Here is a 23,317-nt window from a genome sequence, read left to right on the forward strand (position 1 = left end):
CGGCCAATAGCAGGGGTCAGCAACCTTTTTCAGCCGTGGGCCAGTCCACCGTTCCTCAGACCATGTGGTGGGCCGGACTATATTTTGGAAAAAAAATATATGTACGAATTCCTATGCCCCACAAATAACCCAGAGATGCACTTTAAATAAAAGAACACATTCTGCTCATGTAAAAACACTAGGCAGGCTCCACAAATAACCCAGAGATGCATTTTAAATAAAAGGGCGCATTCTACTCATGTAAAAATATGCTGATTCCTGGACCGTCCGCGGGCCGGATTGAGAAGGTGATTGGGCAGGATCCGGCCCACGGGCCTTAGGTTGCCTACCCCTAGTCAAGAGTGATTGGAGTTGTAGTCCAAACACTTCCAGAGAGCCAAAGGCTGCACTACAATCACCTCCCTATTGCAGAACAAATACTATGTTGTTGAAAGGCAAAAGTGAAACTCTGAATATGCACTTTTAGGACAACATCACTATACAAAGATAGAAACCCACCAGATCATTCCAATTTAATTTCCATATTCCAGGGAGCTACAATTGGGATTAAAAGAGCAGCTCCCTGCTAATTACAAGCACAAGCTTTATGGGGGGGGGGGAATGTATATTAGTGGTAAAGATACATGGTGTCATTAGCGGAAATGCCCTAATTTATATTTCATGTTACTATGTGTTGCTGCCCCAGCTTGAACCCACTTACCTAGAGTGAATTAGTGTGAGTGCTTTTAGTGCAAGTGTTAACCAAGAATCTGTAAGAGCTTCAATTTCTGCTCTAAGCTGCAACCATGCTTCTCTCTTTGCTGGACCCAGAAGACCTGCAGGGAGGAAAGGAGCAAGCACTGTAGTGTTTGCATTTCAGCTAAGATCACTTACCACATCTTACAGATCTATAAAGTGTGCAGCTCTAAGTAGCTGAGTAAACACAGCCATGTTGAAAAAGGTTCAGAAAGCAATGAGACTATTAAGCAGCATGCAGTATGACGGGCACTTGCCTCCAACATTATTTTTGTAGGTGTTGTAGATTTCTTTTACTCGTCTGTATCGAAAGGCCAGTTTTCTCATCCAGTCCACTCCTCCACGCACACCCGTTGCTAAGCATAAATTAGCGCTGGTAGCTGCTGCAGGGAAGCCATCTGTTCCGAAGTTATAGGTGCTGATTTAGTTGCAAGAAATTAAAAAAAATAACAATAATCAGACTATTCCAGACCAAGAACAACTGAACATTACATGGGCAATTTAGTTGAGTTGCAAAAAGATCCAAAGGAACAACTGTACAAAAATTATTATTATTTATTTCAGTATTTCCTTTTTAGTCGCCTTCTTATATAAATCATTATGGATTTACCTTAAGTCCTGGCCATTGTCATCTGATGAAACATCATCGATATGAACTTGGTCACATTCCTATAATGAAAGAAGGTTGCCACTATGTTTACTTTCATTTGACAATTACAATACAAAAAAATATTTGTGCCAGAGGATTTTTTAAAAAACAAGCAAACCTGCAAAACCAACAAATTAATTTACTTTTTATGTTGCTGTATTGTAACAAGCATGCTCTATTTTTAGATGTTATTCTTCAGTGGAATTGGTGGAAAATATTTGCATATTTAAAAAGGAGTGTAGTTGAAACAATTACCATGTTTAGTTCTGTACATGTTCTTATAGCCTTTCAGGTACCTTCAGACTTCAATCTACTCAAAGCTGTTTCAGGCAATGTATGTGCATAACTAAAACCAGACATTTTGGTAAATGTAACATATTAGAAAAATTAAAGCTGATGCTAACCACCAATGAAATTATGACCTCTGATTGCTGTTGAGCCACACACCAACACAGCCTGAGGCCAATGTTTCAGAATACTGCAGACCAAAAAAAAATCTGTTACTTGTTTTCCATTCACTTGAGAATTGTGAGCTTCTTTCTCCTGGCTACCCAATCTCTTCTTAAAACAAGGAATTAGCAAATCCAGAGTGCTGCAGGAACACTTTTAAAATCTACAAAGTAACTCTTTCCTTCCTTGCAACCTCTGCACACAAATTAAGCCCCACACCTTTATATGTAGGTTTATCTGCCTGAAAATTGCCACATGAGTGCATTCCATTTGCTTCAATGTTGGGCAGGAAAACATCAGTTGCTACGTAGCATTTGGCACTTGATGAGTAAATAAAACACCTTCCAAAATAGCACTTTCATTTGAACCTAAGCTCTGTTTCTCAGATATTTAAACAATTGTCTGTGACCTCTCTTAAAGAAGTGAAGGCCAATAGCAAAGATGGTCCTTTTTTAAAAAGAACTAATACATTGGAGCCACGTATTTTTGTGTTGCTGGTTCCCTCTGAACAAATTTCTCTCTCTCTCTCTCTCTCTCTCTCTCTCTCTCTCTCTCTCTCTCTCTGGACTTGGGAGGGAGGGAGGGGAGATAGAAGTGGAAAGAAATTCAAAACAGCTGTTCCCTAACAGAATTAAAATCATGACCCTTAACCCCTGTTCTAAAACATCTATTTTCCAGCCAACCCTCTCCCAGCAAGCAGTGAGCTCCAAGGAGGAAAAGACTTTGACCTCATAACCTTCTTCTCCTCTCCTGAGGTCAACAACCTCAGATAAGAAAAAAGGGGGGGGGAAGTCTATGTGGCCTCACATGATGGCCATGAGTCTGAGTCTTTTGAACACAGATTGCCTTTTGAGAATATAGCACAGAACAGTGGAACACAGCACTGGCACCAATGTGTGTGTGTGTGTTAGGGGGAGCATGCAGAGAAGCTGGAAGCATTAAATATTACTGTTCAATGCAAGTTTGCTGGAAGTTTAAAATGCATACTGCCAGCAGCACAGAGTTAGGTTTACACTGCAGTAAAATAATGGTTGAAAAAAGATTAATTGAATGGCAAACATTTTTCATATATAAGTTGTTTTTACAACTCTCTGAATTTATCCTTACAGTGGTACCTCGGGTTACATACGCTTCAGGTTACATACACTTCAGGTTACAGACTGCTAACCCAGAAATAGTGCTTCAGGTTAAGAACTTTGCTTCAGGATAAGAACAGAAATCGGACTCCGGCGGCGTGGCAGCAGCAGGAGGCCCCATTAGCTAAAGTGGTGCTTCAGATTAAGAAGTTTCAGGTTAAGAACGGACCTCCGGAACGAATTAAGTACTTAACCCGAGGTACCACTGTATTAACATTAAAACTGTCTTACCAAATTTATTCTAAATATGAAAATCAGGAGCAATGCATAAAGGGAAGCACAGAAAATCCATTGCTAATGGCAAATTATATATGCCATCAACACTGTGCTGAACCAAGATTTTATTTGAGGCAGGCATTTGCAGCAGCAATAAAATTAATGTGCACCAGTCTGAGGAGAACCAATTAACATATCTTGAATAACTTTACCTGTGTGCACACCTACATATATATGTGCATGCATGTACACACATACATGTATGGAGTTTGGTTACTCATTATTTTTACATACATGTTTGCAAGCAGAATAGTTCTTCACGGCATCAAAGCAAAATAACGGCAGGGAAACAGAAAGGACAATAATGCAATATGATTTATAAAAACTCTGGGTAAGCTGAAGGAAAGGCAAGAGTTAACAAGAGCAGAGCTGCTCCCATCTGTTTCACAGTTTTTAGCTGCCTGGTGAAAAGGAATAATAGTATACCTACAAAGGGGTTAAGAGAATCTGGAACATAAGCAAAATATCAGGTTAGAGCCAAAGCTGCTTCCCTTCACTTGGAACCCGCAGCTCTTCCATGATGGGGTCTCCAGGGGGAGTCAGGATCTGAGTGTGACATGTCCTGTTAGTTGCCATTCTCTTCTCTACTCCACTAACCAACTGTCACATCTAGCTAAGAGGATTAAAAAATATATGACTACCTAGGGATAATAGGATTATTATTATTACAATTTTACCTTGGAAGTCGAACGAAATGTGTTCTGGAAGTCTGTTACTTCCAAAATGTTCAAAAACCAAAGCACGACTTTGGAAGCTGCGGAAGCCCTGTCGGATGTTCGGGTTCCAAAGAACGTTCGCAAATTGGAACACTGACTTCCGGGTTCGTGGTGTTTGGGAGCCAAAACGTCCAAGTACCAAGGCATTCAGAATCCAATTATTCACTATTACTATTACCATTATTCAAACTCTGAAGTACAATCAGAATCCTTAAATTATATAGGCTTACAATCTGAAACAAGGTAGTCATAATGATTCCCTTTTCAATCACTGGAATGAATTACTATTGGCTTGCTTATGACAGCCTATGAATTATTATTTTTTTTGCTGGGACTGATCTTCTAGGTCCTCTTGCAACACTATAGCCTCTGAACAATCGCATAAAGATAAAATGCATTTTCTAAAGTGTGGCAATAATCCACACAACTAGGCAGTAACATCTCCCAACATTTGCCACTTTGGGAAAGTGACACTTTTTAAAATTAAAAAATATATATATTTGATACTTTTTCAGGCATTGAGTAGGAAAAAGACAAGTGGGACAGATTAGAAGTGGAATGTTCTGGATAGGAGAGAGGGAAGAATATTGAGGAACAGTAGGAAAAGCAATTCAGAACAAAAACAGTCAGAAAAGATGGAGAGAGGTAACACCAAGAAAGGAATGAAAGAGAAGTGGAGAAAATGAAAAGAGGCACCATGACCAGCTCAGTGGATGAAGGGGGAGAAAGGTAAACAAAAGATAAAAGGCTGCCGGGTTCTATTTTAAATGGCCCTGCAAAGATATAAAATCTAGAGGTAAATCCCAGGTTTTCTAAAGAGAAAAATTCTTTAACTGCTGGGAGAGATGGGGAAAAAATTAAACAGCAAATTCAGCTGATAGAATCCAATTACCTTCTAATTCTTAATGAATCTATTGTGTCTATTCTCTAAACATCCTGTGTTTGTTTTTGCCTTTTGGGGATTTTTGATCTAAGAAGGAAGCATTCAAAGCATTGTTCAGTGTAGGTTAGGTATAATTAAGTGTCAACAGGTTTACAAGACTTAACTTCTGAAAGCTTTAATTTGCTGAATTGGGACAATTGGGATTTGAGTCAAATGAACTTCAGTGGAATGACTGACAGCCTGTCAATCTCTTCTCTTCATTGCTACACTTCTGAAAATTCTGATGTACTAACAACTTCAAAGGCTCACAGAAAATAAACAAGGAAGAACTGCAATGGATAACAAATGAGGTTTTAAGATATGTATCCTGCATAGATATATACAAATAATATATGTGCTTTATTTATAATTGTAACAGGTCACAACATTGTAATAATGTAAAAAAAAAAAAAGCATTTAGTTTTAAATACAAACATTTAAATCTCTATGAAATTTCCACAAGAAATACAATTGTCTCTGATTTGTATGTACAACTTACATGTCTTCCAATCCATGCAATTTTTTTTGAAGATTCTTTATCTATGAACTGATTTTAAGTAGAATAGTTGAACAATGCTTACAGTAGTTTTTAATTTCTTATTAAGTATGCTGTTTTAAATGTACAGTTTATATTGAGTTCCCTTAGTAATGTTCTCTTTTGAAATGTTGAAGATTTTTTTGTTAACTTTGCTGCGTTAAATGTGCATTCTGTTGTTGACCCCCTTTGTAATGTTATATTTTGAAATTTTTAAGGTAATTAACAGGAAGCTAAAATACTATGTTGCTTTGAATGTATACTTTATATCTTACTTCCTTCTGTGGTGTTTTATTCTGAATTGTTTTATTTGATGTTTCAATGTAAGTTGTGAAAACTAGGGTATGGTTCCTGGAGGAAATGGTGAGGTCCCTCCCATTGCTCTCCTAACCTGTTGCTGTATCTTTTTTCCTGAATGGCGAGGTTTTTTGGGTAGTTTCCTTGCTGGGATAGCATGGCATGAATTTTAGCTTATTTTTATAATTTTATTGTCCATCTTTTAATAATGTTTTATGGTATTTTGTGTAAAGGCATGGACCTCACAAATCTAATAATAAACTTGAACTTGAATGTAAGTTGTAAATTACTTTGAGATTTTTTTTCTTAAAAATATAAAGTGGTATCGAAATAAAATGAATAGTAACAACAACAACAACAACAACAACAACAATATATACCACAAATGATTTAGCTTTTTAACTAGAACAAGAAACTAAGACAACAGAAGTTGTATTTTAAATCCATCAATTGTATCTATTTATTGATGTTGCCTTGAAAACGTTTTAGTTGAAATGGTAAATTATGTTTTACACACGTCTATCATCTATCTATCATCTATCTATCTATCTATCTATCTATCTATCATCTATCTATCTATCTTTCTACCTATCTATCTATCTATCTATCTATGGACTCAGAGCAGGATCTTAGGATGTAATAATGAAAAGAACAGTTGCCTCCGGTAATATGCAAAATATCTTTCCTCCATCACAGACTAAGCACAAGCCCTACCACATTAACAAACCACTTTTTCACATGCTCACATGATTCACACAACTCAGTGAATAACTTTTCATTGGACAGATCAGACAATTACATTTCCCAACTCTTGCTTTCAACCAATTGAAATAAACACTTTCAGGCAGGTGGCAAGTTGGTACCTGGACATGAGTCTGTACGCAAACATTAAACTGAGGCTATTTTTGCCTATAATTACATTATTTTGGTTCTTTTTGTCATTTTTCAAGGTGCACAAGTGACATGATAACATAAAATACATTTTATTATTCAGTATACTGTAGTAAAATCAAAGGGAAAAAAACCTGTAACAATGGCTCTTAACTTTGCCAAAAGCATGTCAGCTGCAATGATGTAACGGCTCCACTTTTATACTTCAAAAATTAAAAAAGTAAAATCAAGTCATTCATAGCCTCAACGAGCAGTGTGTGTAAAGGCTTTGGACAAGTTTGCACATAATGAAAAGGGACAATATGAATAACTTTATAAATATATCCTCTGAGAATGTGAAAGCATTACAGGCCAGAGTTCCAAACCTGCTGATTACAGCTAAAATACACTTCCATGTTTGCTTAATCTTCCTAATTTACCGTGAGAAAACTAACACCATGCTGTCAACTAATTGTTTCAGTGATTTGCTTTACAAAGTAAAATGAGCTGAGAAAAAAAACAAAACAAAACTCCTTCAGAGCTAGCTCTTTTCCTTTTGCCTTTACATCAGGGTGTCCTTTGAGACTGGCTGGATGTTGGCCAACTCACAGGAAATGATCAGTGGATTCTCTGTTCCCCTTGTATCTGTCATTATGCAATTATCCCCACTGCTTCACTTTTTTCCCTACTGAACGAACAGTAGAGAAAATTGGTCCAAATATGTGTGAGAACAAGCCGTTGAAGGTTCAAACCTATATTTGTATGTGCGTGCATTTATTTTGTTGAAAAGAAAAATACAGCATGTTTGTTCCAACAATATTCTTCCCTTTACTTGCCTCTTCATATGCTGCAATTTATTAGATCAAAGAAAGCACAAACTTCAAGAAACTTGTGCACCTTGACATTCCTAACTGAAACAACACTTAAGCATGTGCTTAAACATTTATCCCTTCTCCTTCTCTTCCTCTCCGGCCCTCTCTGTTTTTTATTTCACTACTGTCAACTTTTAGATGGTGAACGCCTCAGGACAGTTATAGGTATACAAATGTGGCCCCATAAATAATCATAATCACAAAACGCAAACAACTTTATTTTGGAACTGTTTGAACTGTCTACATGTTTCAGTATAACATTTGTCTTTGATGAAGCACTTAATTTTAAAGCCCATTCATGGAATATCCAAGTATCAAAGCCCTGCACCTGCAGGGAATTCCTACACAAAACTATGAAGGAAAGGATCCCATCTGCACATGGAGAATTTCAAAGCATGTGAAGAATATTCCCTGCTTGCCCAAGGAAAACAAGGGACTTATTGCACATGTTTCAGAGCCCTATCAGAGTTGTTGGAGTGGGGCTTTCACTATGATCCATGAATGAATGTGCACTTATTACCTGTGTAGTGGACCCAATCCTGATACCGTCATTGTGTTTGTGCTTCCAAGCATGGAGATGTGAGGGGGTTGTTCCTCCTCCATTTCTTGTATCTGGCAATATAATATCTTTTCCTTAGGGCATCCATTGCCATTTTGTTCAGTGCCTACTTATCATTGGCTCACAATCTCCTTCTCTTCTTCCTCCTCTCATGTAATGAGTGAAACCACCACCTCCATGCCCAAGGTAATTTGTTAATATATAGGTATTAATTTACATAAAGAAATGAATATCCTTGGAGGATGTGCCAATGAAGAGCCTTAAGGGTATTGCCTCCTTTTCCCATTCTGTCTGCCATAAAAAGTAACTGTTTGGAAAACCTGCTGGTTAATTTCCCTTCTGGTTCTGCACTTCCCTCCCCAGAGAAGCCAGTGCTGGAATGTTTATGACAACATTTTTAAATGCTGTAGACAGCAACATGGTTAGGACCTTGGAGCAACTCCCCATCAGTGCTCACTTGCCATCTGGCATGTGGGATAGGGCATTACATATAAAATGCAGTTGTTTTATGAGAGGGAACTATATTGAACTAATTACTAACCTGTCATGTGTCCATTAATTTCAGTTGGTCTACTTTGAGTACGAGTTAGTTGGAAATTGTAGAGTGCATTTAGTGGTGTTGGATGTAGTGCCGTAACAAAAGATGTTATTTATTAGGAAGGATGGAAGTAGTGAACCAACTGAGGACTTACTTATCAGGCAGTCGCTGCATTTTGTAAATGGTTATTTGATGGTGTATGTGTGATCACACCTGCTTTGTTATTGATAACTGGAATGTATAATTTTATTGAGTTTCACAGGTACTGCACTCCTCCTCAGGATTATTTTAATTTATAACCGGATAGCAAATTTCATTAATAAACAAACCTTTTTTGACATCTGTTTAGCAAAACCAATTAGAAAAAAGTAAAATAAGGTAGCTAAAATTGACTTATTTTGCATTTAAATCTCTAGTTCTTATTAGTGCTTATGCAGCATCTATTTGCAGAAATAGGCCTTTTTATGTGCAAAAGCCATTCCAAAATAACTGGAAAATTATTTTTAATTGTACCTCCTTCGTCTCTATTCGGGACCACTGCTGACTTCCTGTTAGTTACTGACAATAGAAGCTTAAGTGCTTCTGCCTAACCCATCATCACAAAATTCCTGTTAACATACAACATAAATCCATGTGAAAAAGGAGAGACTACAGTTCGCAGGTTCTCAATACTAGCCCTCAATTGGCAGAACCTGTCATCCCTGTCTGGTCTGCACTTTGTGACCTGGACATTTCCTCAACTTTCCCACAATAATTATTCTGTGCAAAGGGTAGGAAGAAAGGTGCAGATTACCTGTGGGACAGGCACAAGATATAGAGAACAAAGAGAGCTCTTGAAATCCATTTCATTCCGTCTGACAATTTGTGGATTAACAGTCAAGGAATTAAAACTGACCTTGAAGAGTTTCAAAATACTTCCAGTTAAATTCAGTGTAATGAACCTACACAATTTACATTCATACTACAATGCCTGTTAATGAAAGGCTAAGACAAAAATTAAATTACATGAAAAGGCCTGACTTTTTATGTAGTAAAAGGCAGGATTTTCCTTTGCAAACTGAATACATGCAGAATTTAATTTAAATTTAGGTGAGGATGGGAGAGAGTGAACGAATAAAATTTAACATAAGCAACTGTAGAAAGCAGCTATTCTCCCTGTTTTACTCTCACTCCATCCACGAGAGGAAGCACTCCTCGCATAATAATGACCAAAAGATCTGCTACTTTTCATTGTCTGAACTAACAGTATTCTTCATTGGACAACAAACACCATATCAACGTTCCTTTTTCTGAACAAACTGGTATGGCCATGGGCATTTTCCTGACAGATTTACAGATTACACTGTACAAAAAAATTTCTTGTGCACTCTTTCACAGCAGAAAGAGCAATCAATAATTTCCCATTGGAAGAATTCAGCAGATTTATCAGTCAAAAAAAGAGAAGATTATAGAGAAATGTTTTTCTCCCTCTCTCACAATACTAGAATCTGGGGATATCCAATGAAGCTGTATGTTAGAAGAATCAGGACAGCACCTAGATAAACTACAAAATTAGTCAAGGCCACCAACTTGGATGGCTTTAATAGAGGATCAGACAAATTTGTGCAGGTTATCAGTGACACAGTGGCTATGTTATACTGCTGGAGGCAGAATGCCTTTGAATGCCAGTTTCTGGGAACAGCATATGGGGAGAGCCTTGTTGTGCTCAGGTTATGCTTGTGGAGTCTTCTGGGCAACTGGTTAGCCATAAAGAACCAGTGACCAACTGGTTGTTCTTATCAAGGCTTGTTTTCAGGACAATTTATTAATGGACAAGCTCATCTACCTACCCCTCTAGAAACTGTCACATAAAAGTTGTTAGGGATCATGCAGAACTTGAAATATTATATTCAGTATGGAACCCATTTTATAGTATCATTTTGCTGAACTAGTAAGAGAAAGTAATTACAGCTTAAAGAATATATTTGAATATGTTTACATTGCGTAATGTTATGTTATATATGTGAAAAACTTCTGAGTTATACTGTAACCAATTAACCCAGAAGCCTGTCTCTGCTACTTTAATTTGGGCATAAGACAGTTGTGGATACCTTAGTAACAGTTGCAAAGGTAAAGGATATTTCAAGGTAACAGTCTGAAAACAGCTAGTGTGAGAAGCCACTTGTTCATATATGGACCAGGTGGATGATAAAAAGCAACTGTATTGGCTGAAGGGGTCAGTAACTTTGATTGGTGTAAAAAGGTCTGTAAAGAATCAGTGATTGGTCACTAAAAGACCAATAGGTGAGAGCCCTGTCGGGGCAAGAATGTGATTGCTCAGAGGAGGTTCTGATGGGACGGGAGGGGGACCAGGAGAACAAAAGGCAATACACAGTCAGTCAGTTGTTCACTGGGAGAATATAGAACTTGGATTTGGGAAAAACCTAAGGCTGGCAATCTGAGACCAGAGCTGGTGGCTGGAGAGAGCAAGAACCTGTGGTGTGAAGTTGTGGTGAAGCTTCAGGTAGGCAGCAGAGCCCATCACCAGATGGCTTCAAGCAGAGGTCTGACCAAAGGGTGAATTTCAGCAAGCAGTCCATGAAGCATCTGGACTATCGTAGAAGTCAAAAGCAGCAGAAAGAACTATTGTACAGCATCTGTTCCTAGTTGTAAGCAATTGACTAGAGTGAAAGTCAGAGAAATCTGGCCAGAGGGATAGGCTACTGAGAGCTTATTTGGCTTGAGAAGACTTTTAAATACCAGGCACTGTAACTAAATGTATTGAACCCTGATTAATTCAGAACTGTACACTTAAGCAATCTTATTCTGCCATCTGAAAAGCAACACATTATTTCTTTATGTAAATAATTCCTTTAACATACCAGTGTGTGTGTGTGTGTGTGTGTGTGTGTGTGTGTGTAAAAACTTGTCTTTAGGAACCAAACCACTGGGTTTCTCTTACAGAAGGAGGGGTTGTTTAGTGGCAAAAGTTAAAGGTTTTATAGACGATGCAAAAACAACAAAGAGTCTTGCGACATCTTAAAGACTAACAAATGTATTATGGCATAAACTTTTGTGGAAGCTTATGCCATATTGAATGTCTTACTCTTTAAGGTGCTGCAAGACTGCTGTTTTTCTTTTTTGGGGGGGGAACACTGCTACTTCTCTGGAAATAGTTAATGCAGCATTCCTTAACAGTGGCATCTATCTGAGAACTTCATTATACACTATGGTAGGAAGTTCCATAGAGTCAGGTCTCAAAGGCATTTCAAAGGGAAAATAGGAAATCTATGATTTTCATCACATTTTGTGATTATGCACTCTACATAATCTAATTAAATTGGCTGTATTTGTTTGTTTTATTAATTTTTTTCCAGGCTATGTTAAGAAGTATTCACTTTACTGAAAAATTCCATATAAAAATAAGACAAAGGAAAGTATGATAAACCAAATATTTTAGGATTTCAATAAGTTTCTAACTCATTTTACATCTCACCTACTGATTATATTTATTAATTAAAAAATCTTAACACCACTTTTACGTTTAAAAATGCTCTAGGTAATTGACAATATAATAAAACAACTACAATAACAAGATTATCTGATTTAAAAAAGAGAAAGGAAAACAGAAGTGATTAGATCAAGTCAAATGCCTGCCAAAAAAAGGGGAGAGGAACCAGTTTGCACAGAAGTGGAAGATGATCAAAGAGTGGGTGATATGGGTATTCCTTGGTAGGAAATGCCAGAATTTAGGACAAGTCACAGAAAGGCCCTCTTCAACATTCCAATGAAACACAGTTCAGATGCTGGTTGGACGTGAAAGAAAACCTCTGCAGAAGGTCTTAATCTGAATGGGCAAGCAGTCTTGTATAGCGGAGGATGATCCTTCAGTTATCTCAGTTCCAAAGCTGTTAAAAGGTTGAAAGGTCACACTCAGCCTTGTGGATTGGGCTTAAAAATGAATTAAAACCAAGTAAAGCTGTTGTAAAAAGGAAGTCGTATGTTCTTGATAACCAGTTCCAATCAGCAGGCTGGGTGCAGCACTGCATACCTAAAGAGGTTTCTAGACACCTTTCAAAGGCAGTTCCATGTACAACACTTTGTGGTAGTCAAATTGTGATGTGAAGAAATCGTCTGACACCATGCCAGATTTGTTTCCTCTAGTGTGCATACTAACCTAAGCTCAACAAAGGTCATCTAGGTTCAGAGTTGGATCCAGAGGCACTACCAGACAGCAAGCATGTGCATTGAGAAGAAGTGTACTCATATCACTAGATCAGCTGTTCAATTAACCACCTTTGTCTTGTCTGCATTAAGCTTTAATTTATTTGCTCCCATCCCATCTATTACCAGCATCCAACACCAGTTCAGCACCTCTACATCTTCCCTGAAATGACAATAGAAAGGATAGCGTGGGATGCCACATTACAAATTCTTGGATTATTTCCTCCAGCAGTTTCATGTATATGTTAATCATCATAGAGAAACAAGATAAAACTCTCTGGGTGTCAATAGGTAACAACATGCTTATCTCACCTCATGACCTTCTGAAATTATCCTTCCAGGAATTATCAGAACCAGCACTAAAATATGTATGTATTAGAACAACAGATTTTGGTTAGTAACCCTTTTCTTAATTAAAAAAAACCCCAAGCGGTATTCAGCTAACACATTCTGTCAAGGCCATAGCGTACATAGACTTGCTGTCTTAATTGGTTTTAAATTCTTTTAGCCCATACTTATAGACTACAGCAAGTAAGCCTGATTGATAAGACATGGGATGAATTCTCTTTCTTGTCATTCTCTTTCTAGGTTTTCTGACTGAACAAAATAATCACTGAACTAAATGAAACTCACATAGAGGTTTTATTGTAGTACTCCTGAAACAGAAGAAGACTCTGGGGGCCCTGGATCTAAAGCTCATTCTGGAAGCCTGAATTATACCACTCCTCTTTATTGTTTTCAGACAACTTTGCAAATAACTCTCTCCCACTTAAATACCTAATAGCCTAACATTTCCCATTCTTTCATAACATATATAGAAATGGAAGGTTGCCCGGAGAGTCCAATATGGTCATATTAAATTTCAAAGAGTACACTTGTCAAAAATGAGAGGTAAAGTTAAAAAGGAGAGTGAGGGGAGACACATTTATTTAACAAACTTGGGGCATTATGTCAAACTGAATCTGAACTAAGAAATGGTATTGTAATGGTTTTAGGGGTTGCTCGTGCGTAAGTTACCGCCACTCTGGGCTAGGTTGCCTGGTTAAACCTTTTCTGTCTGGACAGCCATTCACTTCGTGGCTGTTCAGTCACTAGCAGAATCCGTCAGTGGGCGTTTCTTAAACTTCTTCCAGCAAAGAAGTTCTTTGACGCCAAGTCTACGCCTACTTTCCTTGCGCGGAAGTCTTCTGCGCAGGGTGGGTGTGGGTAGCGGAGGACCCGTGCTCTCCCCGCTGGTCTCCGGCGAGGAGTCCTGGAGCCCCCTCGCCGATTCCCCCATCTGCCCCCCTTTATCCCTGGTGTTACACTGATTTCCTTCCCCAGCAGATGAGCTGCCTCTCTCCCTGCTGGGCCCTTCTCCAGCATCGCTTGGGAGCCTTGCCTCCGCCTCTGGCTCCGATGTCAGTTCCCTGACAGGTATAAACCTTTATTTTTTCCTGCAGACTGAACCAGCTAGTTCCTGCAGGCCTGCCAGTTACTGAATCACAACTAAACCAGAATAGTGTTATTTACAGATGAAACTAGAATTGAACAACAACACAAAGTAATGATGCGACTCCCTGTTTAAAATTCAGCTAGAATGTATACCACAGTTTAGAAAAGTGCAAATAAGTTTAAGATGGTTTGTTTAACAAGCAAGGTTACAAGATAGAAACAGGATAATGTAGCAGGTAGACCTTTTGGCCCAATCCAGAACAGTTTTCAGTCTAAGCATGGAATGTTGCAGTAGCTAGCCACACTCCAGGGTTTACTACTCTACTTCTCTAGTAGTAGGTCCCAACTACTCTGTAATGCAGAACACTTCAGCCTCCAGAACTTCTTCCTCTTACAGTCACTGCAAAACACATGTAATGACTGTTCCACCCCCTCACTTGCTTCCTTCCCACAAACACACACCTATCTCATGTTTGCTTTTAATCCTCTCGAATTCTTGCTGCTCCTCATTTAGCTTCCAATTCCAAGTATGAAGACTATAAAATTCAGCAGCTGTAGCTGCTGAACAGTTCATCTGCTTGAACTGTGCACTTTTCACTCTGTTTTTGTTTTAATAACAGCTCTTCCCTTTTGTTGGGTTCTGGACTTAAGTTAGGATATGTCTGTGGACACAGTTTTGTTTTCTCTCCACCCCCTGCTCAATGCACTTCAGGTAGTGATACTTGCAGTGCAATCCCAATCTCTTATCTGAGCTGCTACAAAGGACTAGGATTAAGGCAGGAGCAACCCTCTTTCAGGCTCCCTTAGCCTCTGCCACTGCAAAAGTCTGCCACTGCAAAAGTCCCCACTGCATCCATAAGGAAGCTACTGCCAATGGTTCTCCCACCAGTGACAGCCTGTGGAAAATCCACAAAACAGGACCTTTCAGAGCAGGATGATGGTACAGCAAAAGGACAAAATTATCTCCTCCTTTCTTGGAATTCAGCGATTGCTCCACGGCTCTATGGCCAGGGTTTAGAATTTTTCTGTGGGCAAGAATGGGGAATAAAGTTTTCAAGCTTCTTTCTGCAACCACAATGACTGAAAATACACTATCAAATGAACTCTGGTATTTTAGTCATTTAAGTTAACACAGTGGTACCTCAGGTTACATACGCTTCAGGTTACATACACTTCAGGTTACAGACTCTGCTAACCCAGAAATAGTACCTTGGGTTAAGAACTTTGCTTCAGGATGAGAACAGAAATCATGCTCTGGCGGCGCGGCGGCAGCAGGAAGCCCCATTAGCTAAAGTGGTGCTTCAGGTTAAGAACAGTTTCAGATTAAGAACAGACCTCCAGAACGAATTAAGTACTTAACCCGAGGTATCACTATAAAACTCTTCATTGTTAGTACCATTTGGCAACTTGGGCTGCCTGTTTGCAGCAAAAAATAAAATAAAAACAAATCTCAAAAACAAGTCATGCCAGATGAATCTCTCTCTCTCTCTCTCTCTCTCTTTTGATAGAGCTAGAAGCTTGGTGGATGAGGGGAATGATGTGGACATAGTGTATCTTGATTTCAGTAAGACCTTTGACAAAGTACTCTATGATATTCTTGCAGAGAAACTAGTAAAATGTGGGCTGGACGAGGTAACTGTCAGATGGATTTGTTGCTGGTTGACTGGTCAAACCCAAAGAGTGCTCACAATTGGTTCCTTATCATCCTAGAAAAAAGTGGCAAGTGGGGTGCCACAGGGTTCTGTTCTGGGCCTGCTGTTGTTCAATGTCTTTCTAAATGACTTGGATGAAAGAATTGAGGGGATGTTTGTGCAGTTTGCAGATGCCACAGAAGACAGAACTGGGATTCAAGATGACCCGAATACCTGGCTTGCCAGTAGTACACATGAAAAGGAGAAAGAAAGAAGCTAATGCTAGTCTAGGCTGCATCAACAGAAGTACAGTATACTGATCAAATGAAGTAAGAGTTCTGCTCTGTTCTGCCTTGGCCAGAATATAGCTGGAGATTCCAACTAACAATCAGTAAGAACTTTCTAATGGTAAGAGTTGTTCGACTGTGGAACAGACTTCTTTAAAAGATGATGAACTCTTTTTCCTTGGAGATTTTTAAAACAGAGGTTGGATGGTCATTTGTCATGGATGCATTAGCAGGGATTTCTGCATTGCAAGTGGTTGGACTAGATGACCCTCGTTGTCCTTTCCAACTCTACAATTCTTTGATACATAGAAAAACAACAAGCACAGTCTCCATTGATTCTAGAATAAAATGTCATGTGTAAGAAGCCTTGAAATTTGTACTTTTTTGTTCCTTTCAGTGTCTGTTTTCACATATTTTTAAAAAGTAACTGAGGTACAGAGCTAAAAAAAATATTTATTTTCAAATTAAATTATCAAAACATATCTGTAAATAAAAAGCCTAAATTTCTAGCATTTGTTATGTGGACATCATGTGGAACTCCAAGCAACTATTTTACACAGACTGACAAACTACTTTGAAAATATTTTGTTAAAAAGCAGTATATCAATAACATAAAAAATAAATATCTAGTATGTATCCTACAGACTGAGCCTAGCTAAGTTGTTTCACAAGTTGTAATGATTTAAATAGGATTTACTTCCAATAAGGTTTGCTTGGAATAAGAAACTTATAGTGTCATATGCATGTTTTCTCCAAAGCAAGCTTGACTTTGTCTAATGGGGCTTACTTTCTAATAAGTGAATTTAGGATTGCAGTTTTTTTTCTTTTCTTTTTTGCTTTGTATATCTCTGCCACATCTAAATCACCTAGCTCAATTACCCCATCAAAAATGTGCACAGTATAGGTATGTTAGCAGGCATGAGTAAGTATAAATTCAGTGTGGATGTAGGTGTTTATGTGTGTAGAAAGGAACAAAATACAGTTATATTGTTATGTCTATATCATTTATTTATTTGATTAATTTCATAAAATTTGCACAATGAAATAGTAAATTTTATTCCTTTATAGAAAAAAAACAAACTCCTCAAACTTATCTACTGGTTATAGCATTACCAAGACAAAATGTTTACAAAGTAGCAGTGTAAACCACTACTGAGCAATCAGATTTGTCAAATGGCTGAAGACCGCTGTTCTCAGAAAACTTAAAGGTTTTCTGGGAACCCTGAAAAAGGGAACCCTGACCACTAGGTCCAGTTGTGGCTGACTCTGGGGTTGTGGCGCTCATCTCGCTTTATTGGCCAAGGGAGCCGGAGTACAGCTTCCGGGTCATGTAGCCAGCATGACTAAGCTGCTTCTGGCAAACCAGAGCAGCACACGGAAACGCCATTTACCTTCCCGCTGGAGCGGTACCTATTTATCTACTTGCACTTTGTGCTTTCGAACTGCTAGGTTGGCAGGAGCAGGGACAATGGAGCAATGGGAACTCACCCAGTTGCGGGGATTCGAACCGCCGACCTTCTGATCGGCAAGTCCTAGGCTCTGTGGTTTAACCCACAGCACCACTTGGAAGCAAATCCCACTGAAAACAATGGGGCTTACTTTCAAGTACACTTGGTGTTAAATGGTTTGTAAATGACACCTTATCTGGTTAATTAGAAACTCAGCTAAACAGGAACATGGAATAGCACTGGTGTTTACAACAGAATGCTCAGCGTGTTGGGAAATGAGTATCATGGAAAATGTATAATATGGGTATGAAGACAGGTGGGTTAGTAAGTTGTTTTGAGAGGTAGAGTCATATTATGCAAAAGGAAAACTATACACATGAGAAAGTATTTGAATTTGGTGGACGTGATCTGTGCTTCTCAGCAGCTGCACTAGAAAATGCCTCGCTGCTGCCAAGAGATTGTACAGATCTGTCTGCTCCATCATACTCCAAAATGCAAAGCTCAGTACTCAGTGTTATTTTTTCTGATGGCGGAAAGCCTAAGATATAACAAACACACCATATAGATGAAAAGAGTGAAAATTGTATTCCTACTAATGCACCATGATCACACTGTTTAGGATATTATTCCAGAGGTGTAGACATCCTGAGAGAGAAAATTAAAAAATTAAGAAAACATCTATTCATATAAATTCATTGTCACTAACTGAGAGTGTTGGTGTTTATGCCCAAGAGGTTTGCTTTTATCCTAAATGCTATCTCCGCAAACCCCCAGGCCACATAACAAGCCATCTGTGAAGCTCCCTCAAGTTAAAAACAGAGTTTACAACATACCAGGTGAGAGGGAAGGCAGGCAGGAAGGGTGGGTTAGGGGAAAACGAAAAACATTGCAGGGGGGGAAGAATTAGTTGCAAGGAAGCATTTCAGGTCATGCCAGACCAGTGAGAAATGACCAGTGCAGGCAACAAATTCTCCTAGCTGAAGCCAACTTGTATGTATATGGATGCTGCTCTTACACAATACAGTTGACAAACCAAAAGGTCAGATATATTGTATTGCTAGCCCATACATAATTCAGTGTTTTCAGGCAGCCTAATAAGCTGATGCTGAAAACACCCCAGCAGCCGGGGTGTTTATTCATTGTTGCTCAGTGTCTACTTTGATCTATAAAGAAAGAAACTTATATGACCTTACAACTGGTCTGTCTCCAGAGTAGAACAGTGGGTGGCAGGGAGCAGGGAGGACACACAGTTAAATCCATCACTAAACTGAACTAAAGGAAGGTTCATCCAGTGGTGATTAAATCAAAAGTGACACAAAGCTTTCCCTAGAACTCAATGCAGAGTGGAAACAAACCTGTTTAAGGGGTTTGAAAGGCTCAGATAACTTCCCTGCCATTGTTTTTCATTTTTTTTCATGCCTCTACACTTCCTGGTTCTGCCTGAGACCAGATGTGCCAAAATACTCTAATAAAGAGTGTTGTCATAACCCAGCAAGAAGCCGGAAACACAGGTAATCTTGTAAGCAGAAAAAATGTTTTCACGTTCAAAACATCTGCACATACTTTTCATAAGGACCAAATACTTCTCAAACACGGTCACATTGTCTATTCAACTATTTATAATGATCACATGAGGTGTAACTATTAGTATTCCTTTTCTAGAAACTCCCCCCTCCTGAAACCTATTGTGAGGTTTTGCAGTGCAGTGCACATTAAAATCTTCCACGTTTTCTAAAAGAATGTTGTTTTCTGTCCTTTAGGGAGTTAAAAGAAAATGTATAGTTCAGAGAATTACTGTGCAGTTGGTCTTTTTAAAGTTTCTATTCCAAAACTATTATCTAGAATATAAATGTCCACTCTACCACAATACTGCAGGGCCACAACTAACATAAAAAAATTACAGCATTAGTGGAATAATTTACTAAAGGCACAGCCACATATTATGAAAACAAGGGACTGCCACTGAAAACAGCATCATCACTACCACTGCCATAATCATTCTTAATCACCACCATTGATTTCTTAATCAGCTTCTAAACAACCGTCTCAAGGTGATTTACACATAAGACAATTAAAAACAGTTAAAAACACATAAATAGCAAATGCATGTAAAACAAGACTAAAACCCTAACAAGTCGAAATTTGTGCTAAAGACCCATTTATCCAGCCAGAAAAGCCTGTCAGAACAAAAGTTCCCACTTGCAGATAATGGAAACCTGTTGTATCTCAACAGGAATGCTATTCTACAGAATAAGGGAAGCCACACTAAAAATCCTGCTCTGAAAAGCATGGGTGATCCTTGGAACTTGCAGGAGAAACTTTCCTGCACTCCACATCAATATACTGGGTTCAACATCCTTTTTGAGGTGCAGCAATAGAACTGCACATAATATTTTTAGGAATGTACAATGTGATCACAAATTCACATGCTGAAATGGACTGACTGAAACTGCTTTTGAAATGTCACCATGTTTCAAAAGTAGTTTACAGTGTGAGTTGAGAAGATGCTGCTCAGGAAACTCAGCTCACAAGCCCTGTGTGGCATAAGAAGTAAATTCCAAAATTCTCCGTTAACGTTGCCAGCATTTTGTCATAACCACTAAACTTAAAGTTAACTTCTATTGACATCAATTGTAGTTGCAAGAAGTTACAAGGCCCTACATATGTATACATGTAGATTTATGGTTGGGTAAAACAAAAGAAAACACTATAAACTATTGGATGTAGGCTTAGGATATGATACTATTTTTTATAGCTTGCATAAAATTGAATGCAACCAAAAATACATATACAGCCTTGGAAAGTAAGGACCCTTGTTATTTTCTTTTTTGGAAGAATAACAATCCAATACATGTCATTCAATACCAAAACAATAAATGTCTTTAACATTAAATTGCATTATTGAAAACACTTGCAAATGCATGAATTCTTGCATTTTAAATGTGAAGAAATAAATACTTCACTAAGGAATGAAAGAAAAAATAAAGCACATTTAAATAATTTTATTACATTCTTAAGTTGCCAGTTCATCTGTGAGTAGTTTCTTTGCAGATGAAAAGAAATCAAAATATAGGACAGATGTTTGAGAAACCACATTTAAGGTTCCTCACACACTAGCATTTTTCAAATGATATTGGCTCATCTATTAAATAAGGTGTATTTTGCTTGATTTTTTAGAAAAGGAAACATCAGGAAATATTTAAAGGCCAATTGCTGCCAATTAACTTTGATCAGCAAAAGTTGTATTTGAATCTTTTGGATTCTTTTGCCTGTCTGGAATAACATACATTTATAAATTCTAACAAAACAACAACGTGATGATTAATGCCTGTTGGCAGCCCTGCCACAAGCTTGTTTAATGGTTGGATTTTAAATAAACAGCTGTCTTTATTATGATGGGAGCAAAACTTGACTGTTTTAATATATTCTTTTCTTTTTATGATAATAACAACAGAAATTGCCTTTCCCATTGTAAGCACAGGCAAGCACTTTACTGGAAGTCTATGCAGAAAGTTCCAAAAAGATGGATACAAAAGTAACAGCATCGACGACTGAAATGGCTTCCCATTTCTCTTTTTCTTTTTCCAGTTCATGTAATAGTTCTACTGCTGAGATCCTTCTGATCACAGAGGTCCCTGCTGCTGTATTCAGCTAGTTCTCTGGTCACATTTCATTACTCACATGGAAAGGTCTACTGACAAGCTGAAAACAACCACCACAATCAACTACGAATGTCTATGAATTGGTCTTCCCACAAGACTTGCATGACTAATGAAAAGAAGTGGAACAAGCTCTATGTAGGCCTGGGCAATATATCAATATATCGCCCAGGACTGGTACATGGGGGCATACCACAATGACAACTTCATTCAGCGGTATATCACTGGTGAAACCGTCACTGTTCTTGAATTCCTCTGCCTCCAGTGCCCAGCGGGACAGAGGGAGAAACAAACTAGCTGGGAGATGGAGGCAGAGGGACTCAAGCGGCGGCAGCTTCACCAGCAATATACGGCAATGTTCAAGACCCAACATCGCTCAGCCCTAGTCCTATGCAGAAACACCGTTTTAATAAGCAGCTGAGTCTACCAATCATTCAACATTAATGATTTTCCTTGGGTTAAAAGACAGACTTCCTCCCAGTGGGTTGCAGTTGAGAAAGAGACATACACCTAATGATCATTAAGAAGGCAGCAAGGTTTAATATTCAATTGTCTGCATAAACAATTTTGAACTTGCGTACTTTGATCAAAATTATAATAACTGAATAAGATATAGCCATCAACACTTCAAACAACGTTTTCAGCTACTAAATGTGGAAGTGTAACATATTACAACTGATATTTTGTGTGAGCAAATATATTCATGCAGCCCTTGGGCAGCATATTTCCAGATTATCCAACATACTGTTTTCAAGATGTTGCAGGCCTACAGCTCCTATCAACCCTGACCACTGGCTACGCTGGTTCGAGTTGATGTGAATTGGAGTACCCCTGCCATATTCAAGCAAATAAGCATTTCTGAGAGGTCAAAACAACCCTCACTCCTATGTTGATGGCTGGTGTGTGTAGGGCTAGGATGGCACATAGGTGTCACCAAGGGTAGGGCTCTGCTGCATTGGGGAGGCTCCAGCTGCATCCAGGTGAGTGGAAAGCTACAGCCAATAATTCTACTGCCATCACTAGCAAGTGGAAAGCCCAGAAATTGGATTTTTCATGGGTAGCGAACCACCAGGTCAGGAGCAGACCTCAAACTGTCCAGATCCCCTGAAGGGTCTGATCTTTGGGCCTGTCAGCTACACCAGCTTGGAGTGAAAAGTGAGGAGGAGCCCTCCTCATTTTCTGCCAAGGCTGGTATGAAGCAGAAGTGACATTGTGGATCCAGTGTTATTTTCCTCCCTTGCGCCAGCTATGATTTCCCTCTACAAGCCTATAAAAAGAAACTAATAGTAAATTTTGTCTTGATAGAACTATAATTACTTACTTCTAAATCATTAAAGAATAGATGTGTGTCTGCCAAGTTGAAAATCATCTCCTCCATCCTCAGTCCCAAGGAAACAGAAGTAGGGGGGTCCTCAAAGAAAAAAATAACAATTATAGTCGGTAATGTATAGAAAGGAAGCCTAGAATTCTACAGTTCTCTGCCACCCAAACCAGTCTGTTATGAGCCCAGATTCTGCATTTATTTATTTAGGTTATTTATACATTGAAGCCAGATGTGTTCAGAGGGAGGGAAGGGCTTCTTTGATCCAGCTTCCTACTCCCATTCCCCCTCCTCCTGTTCCTCCAGAGTCTGCCATCCTAGGTCTGAGCCCAAAGGTGCTCCAATGAAGTACTGTTGTTGTTGCTGCAGTAGTTAGGATGTGGGATATTGTGGACTGGAGCAGTTTGGGCTACATGGTGTGGAGGGGTATGAAGTGATTTGCTAAAAAGGTGGGTCAGGAAAGATCCTATGCATGAGGGGTTTTTTTGGGGGGGGTTGGAGGTCACTGTAGTCTAATTGAATAGAAATACGAAGCTTCCTTATACTTTGGCAAACCTTTGTTTCATAGGTCCTCAGGAGAGTTTCCTCAGCTCTGCTACATGAGCTCAATTCTGGAAAAATACTAGGAACTGAACCAGAACCTTCCACATATATTCTGAAATAGATCTATGGACTCCTCCCGAAATACTACACAATAGATTTAAGGACTCTAATAAAATACTAATCATTCAGCTATAGCCCACCCATATGGAGAAGAAATCTATAGGGGGTTTTTTATT

The 23,317-nt window shown here is 38.7% G+C and overlaps 1 protein-coding gene across 22 annotated transcripts in view; it reads right to left on the reverse strand.

The window, feature by feature from the left end:
• Window positions 1-23,317, reverse strand: part of EYA1 (EYA transcriptional coactivator and phosphatase 1) — an 83,283-nt gene that overhangs the window by 13,434 nt on the left and 46,532 nt on the right. For all 22 annotated transcript variants that reach the window (XM_083623311.1, XM_083623309.1, XM_083623312.1 and 19 more), the window contains 4 exons: window positions 22,539-22,628; window positions 1,346-1,404; window positions 993-1,153; window positions 701-815 (listed from right to left, as the gene is read on the reverse strand). In XM_083623311.1, coding sequence (XP_083479437.1) covers window positions 701-815; window positions 993-1,153; window positions 1,346-1,404; window positions 22,539-22,628 — 425 coding nt within the window. The remainder of the gene's footprint in view (window positions 1-700; window positions 816-992; window positions 1,154-1,345; window positions 1,405-22,538; window positions 22,629-23,317) is intronic.

This window comes from Podarcis filfolensis, assembly GCF_964270895.1.
Source record: "Podarcis filfolensis genome assembly, chromosome: 7".
In the NCBI taxonomy this organism is placed as follows: domain Eukaryota; kingdom Metazoa; phylum Chordata; class Lepidosauria; order Squamata; family Lacertidae; genus Podarcis; species Podarcis filfolensis.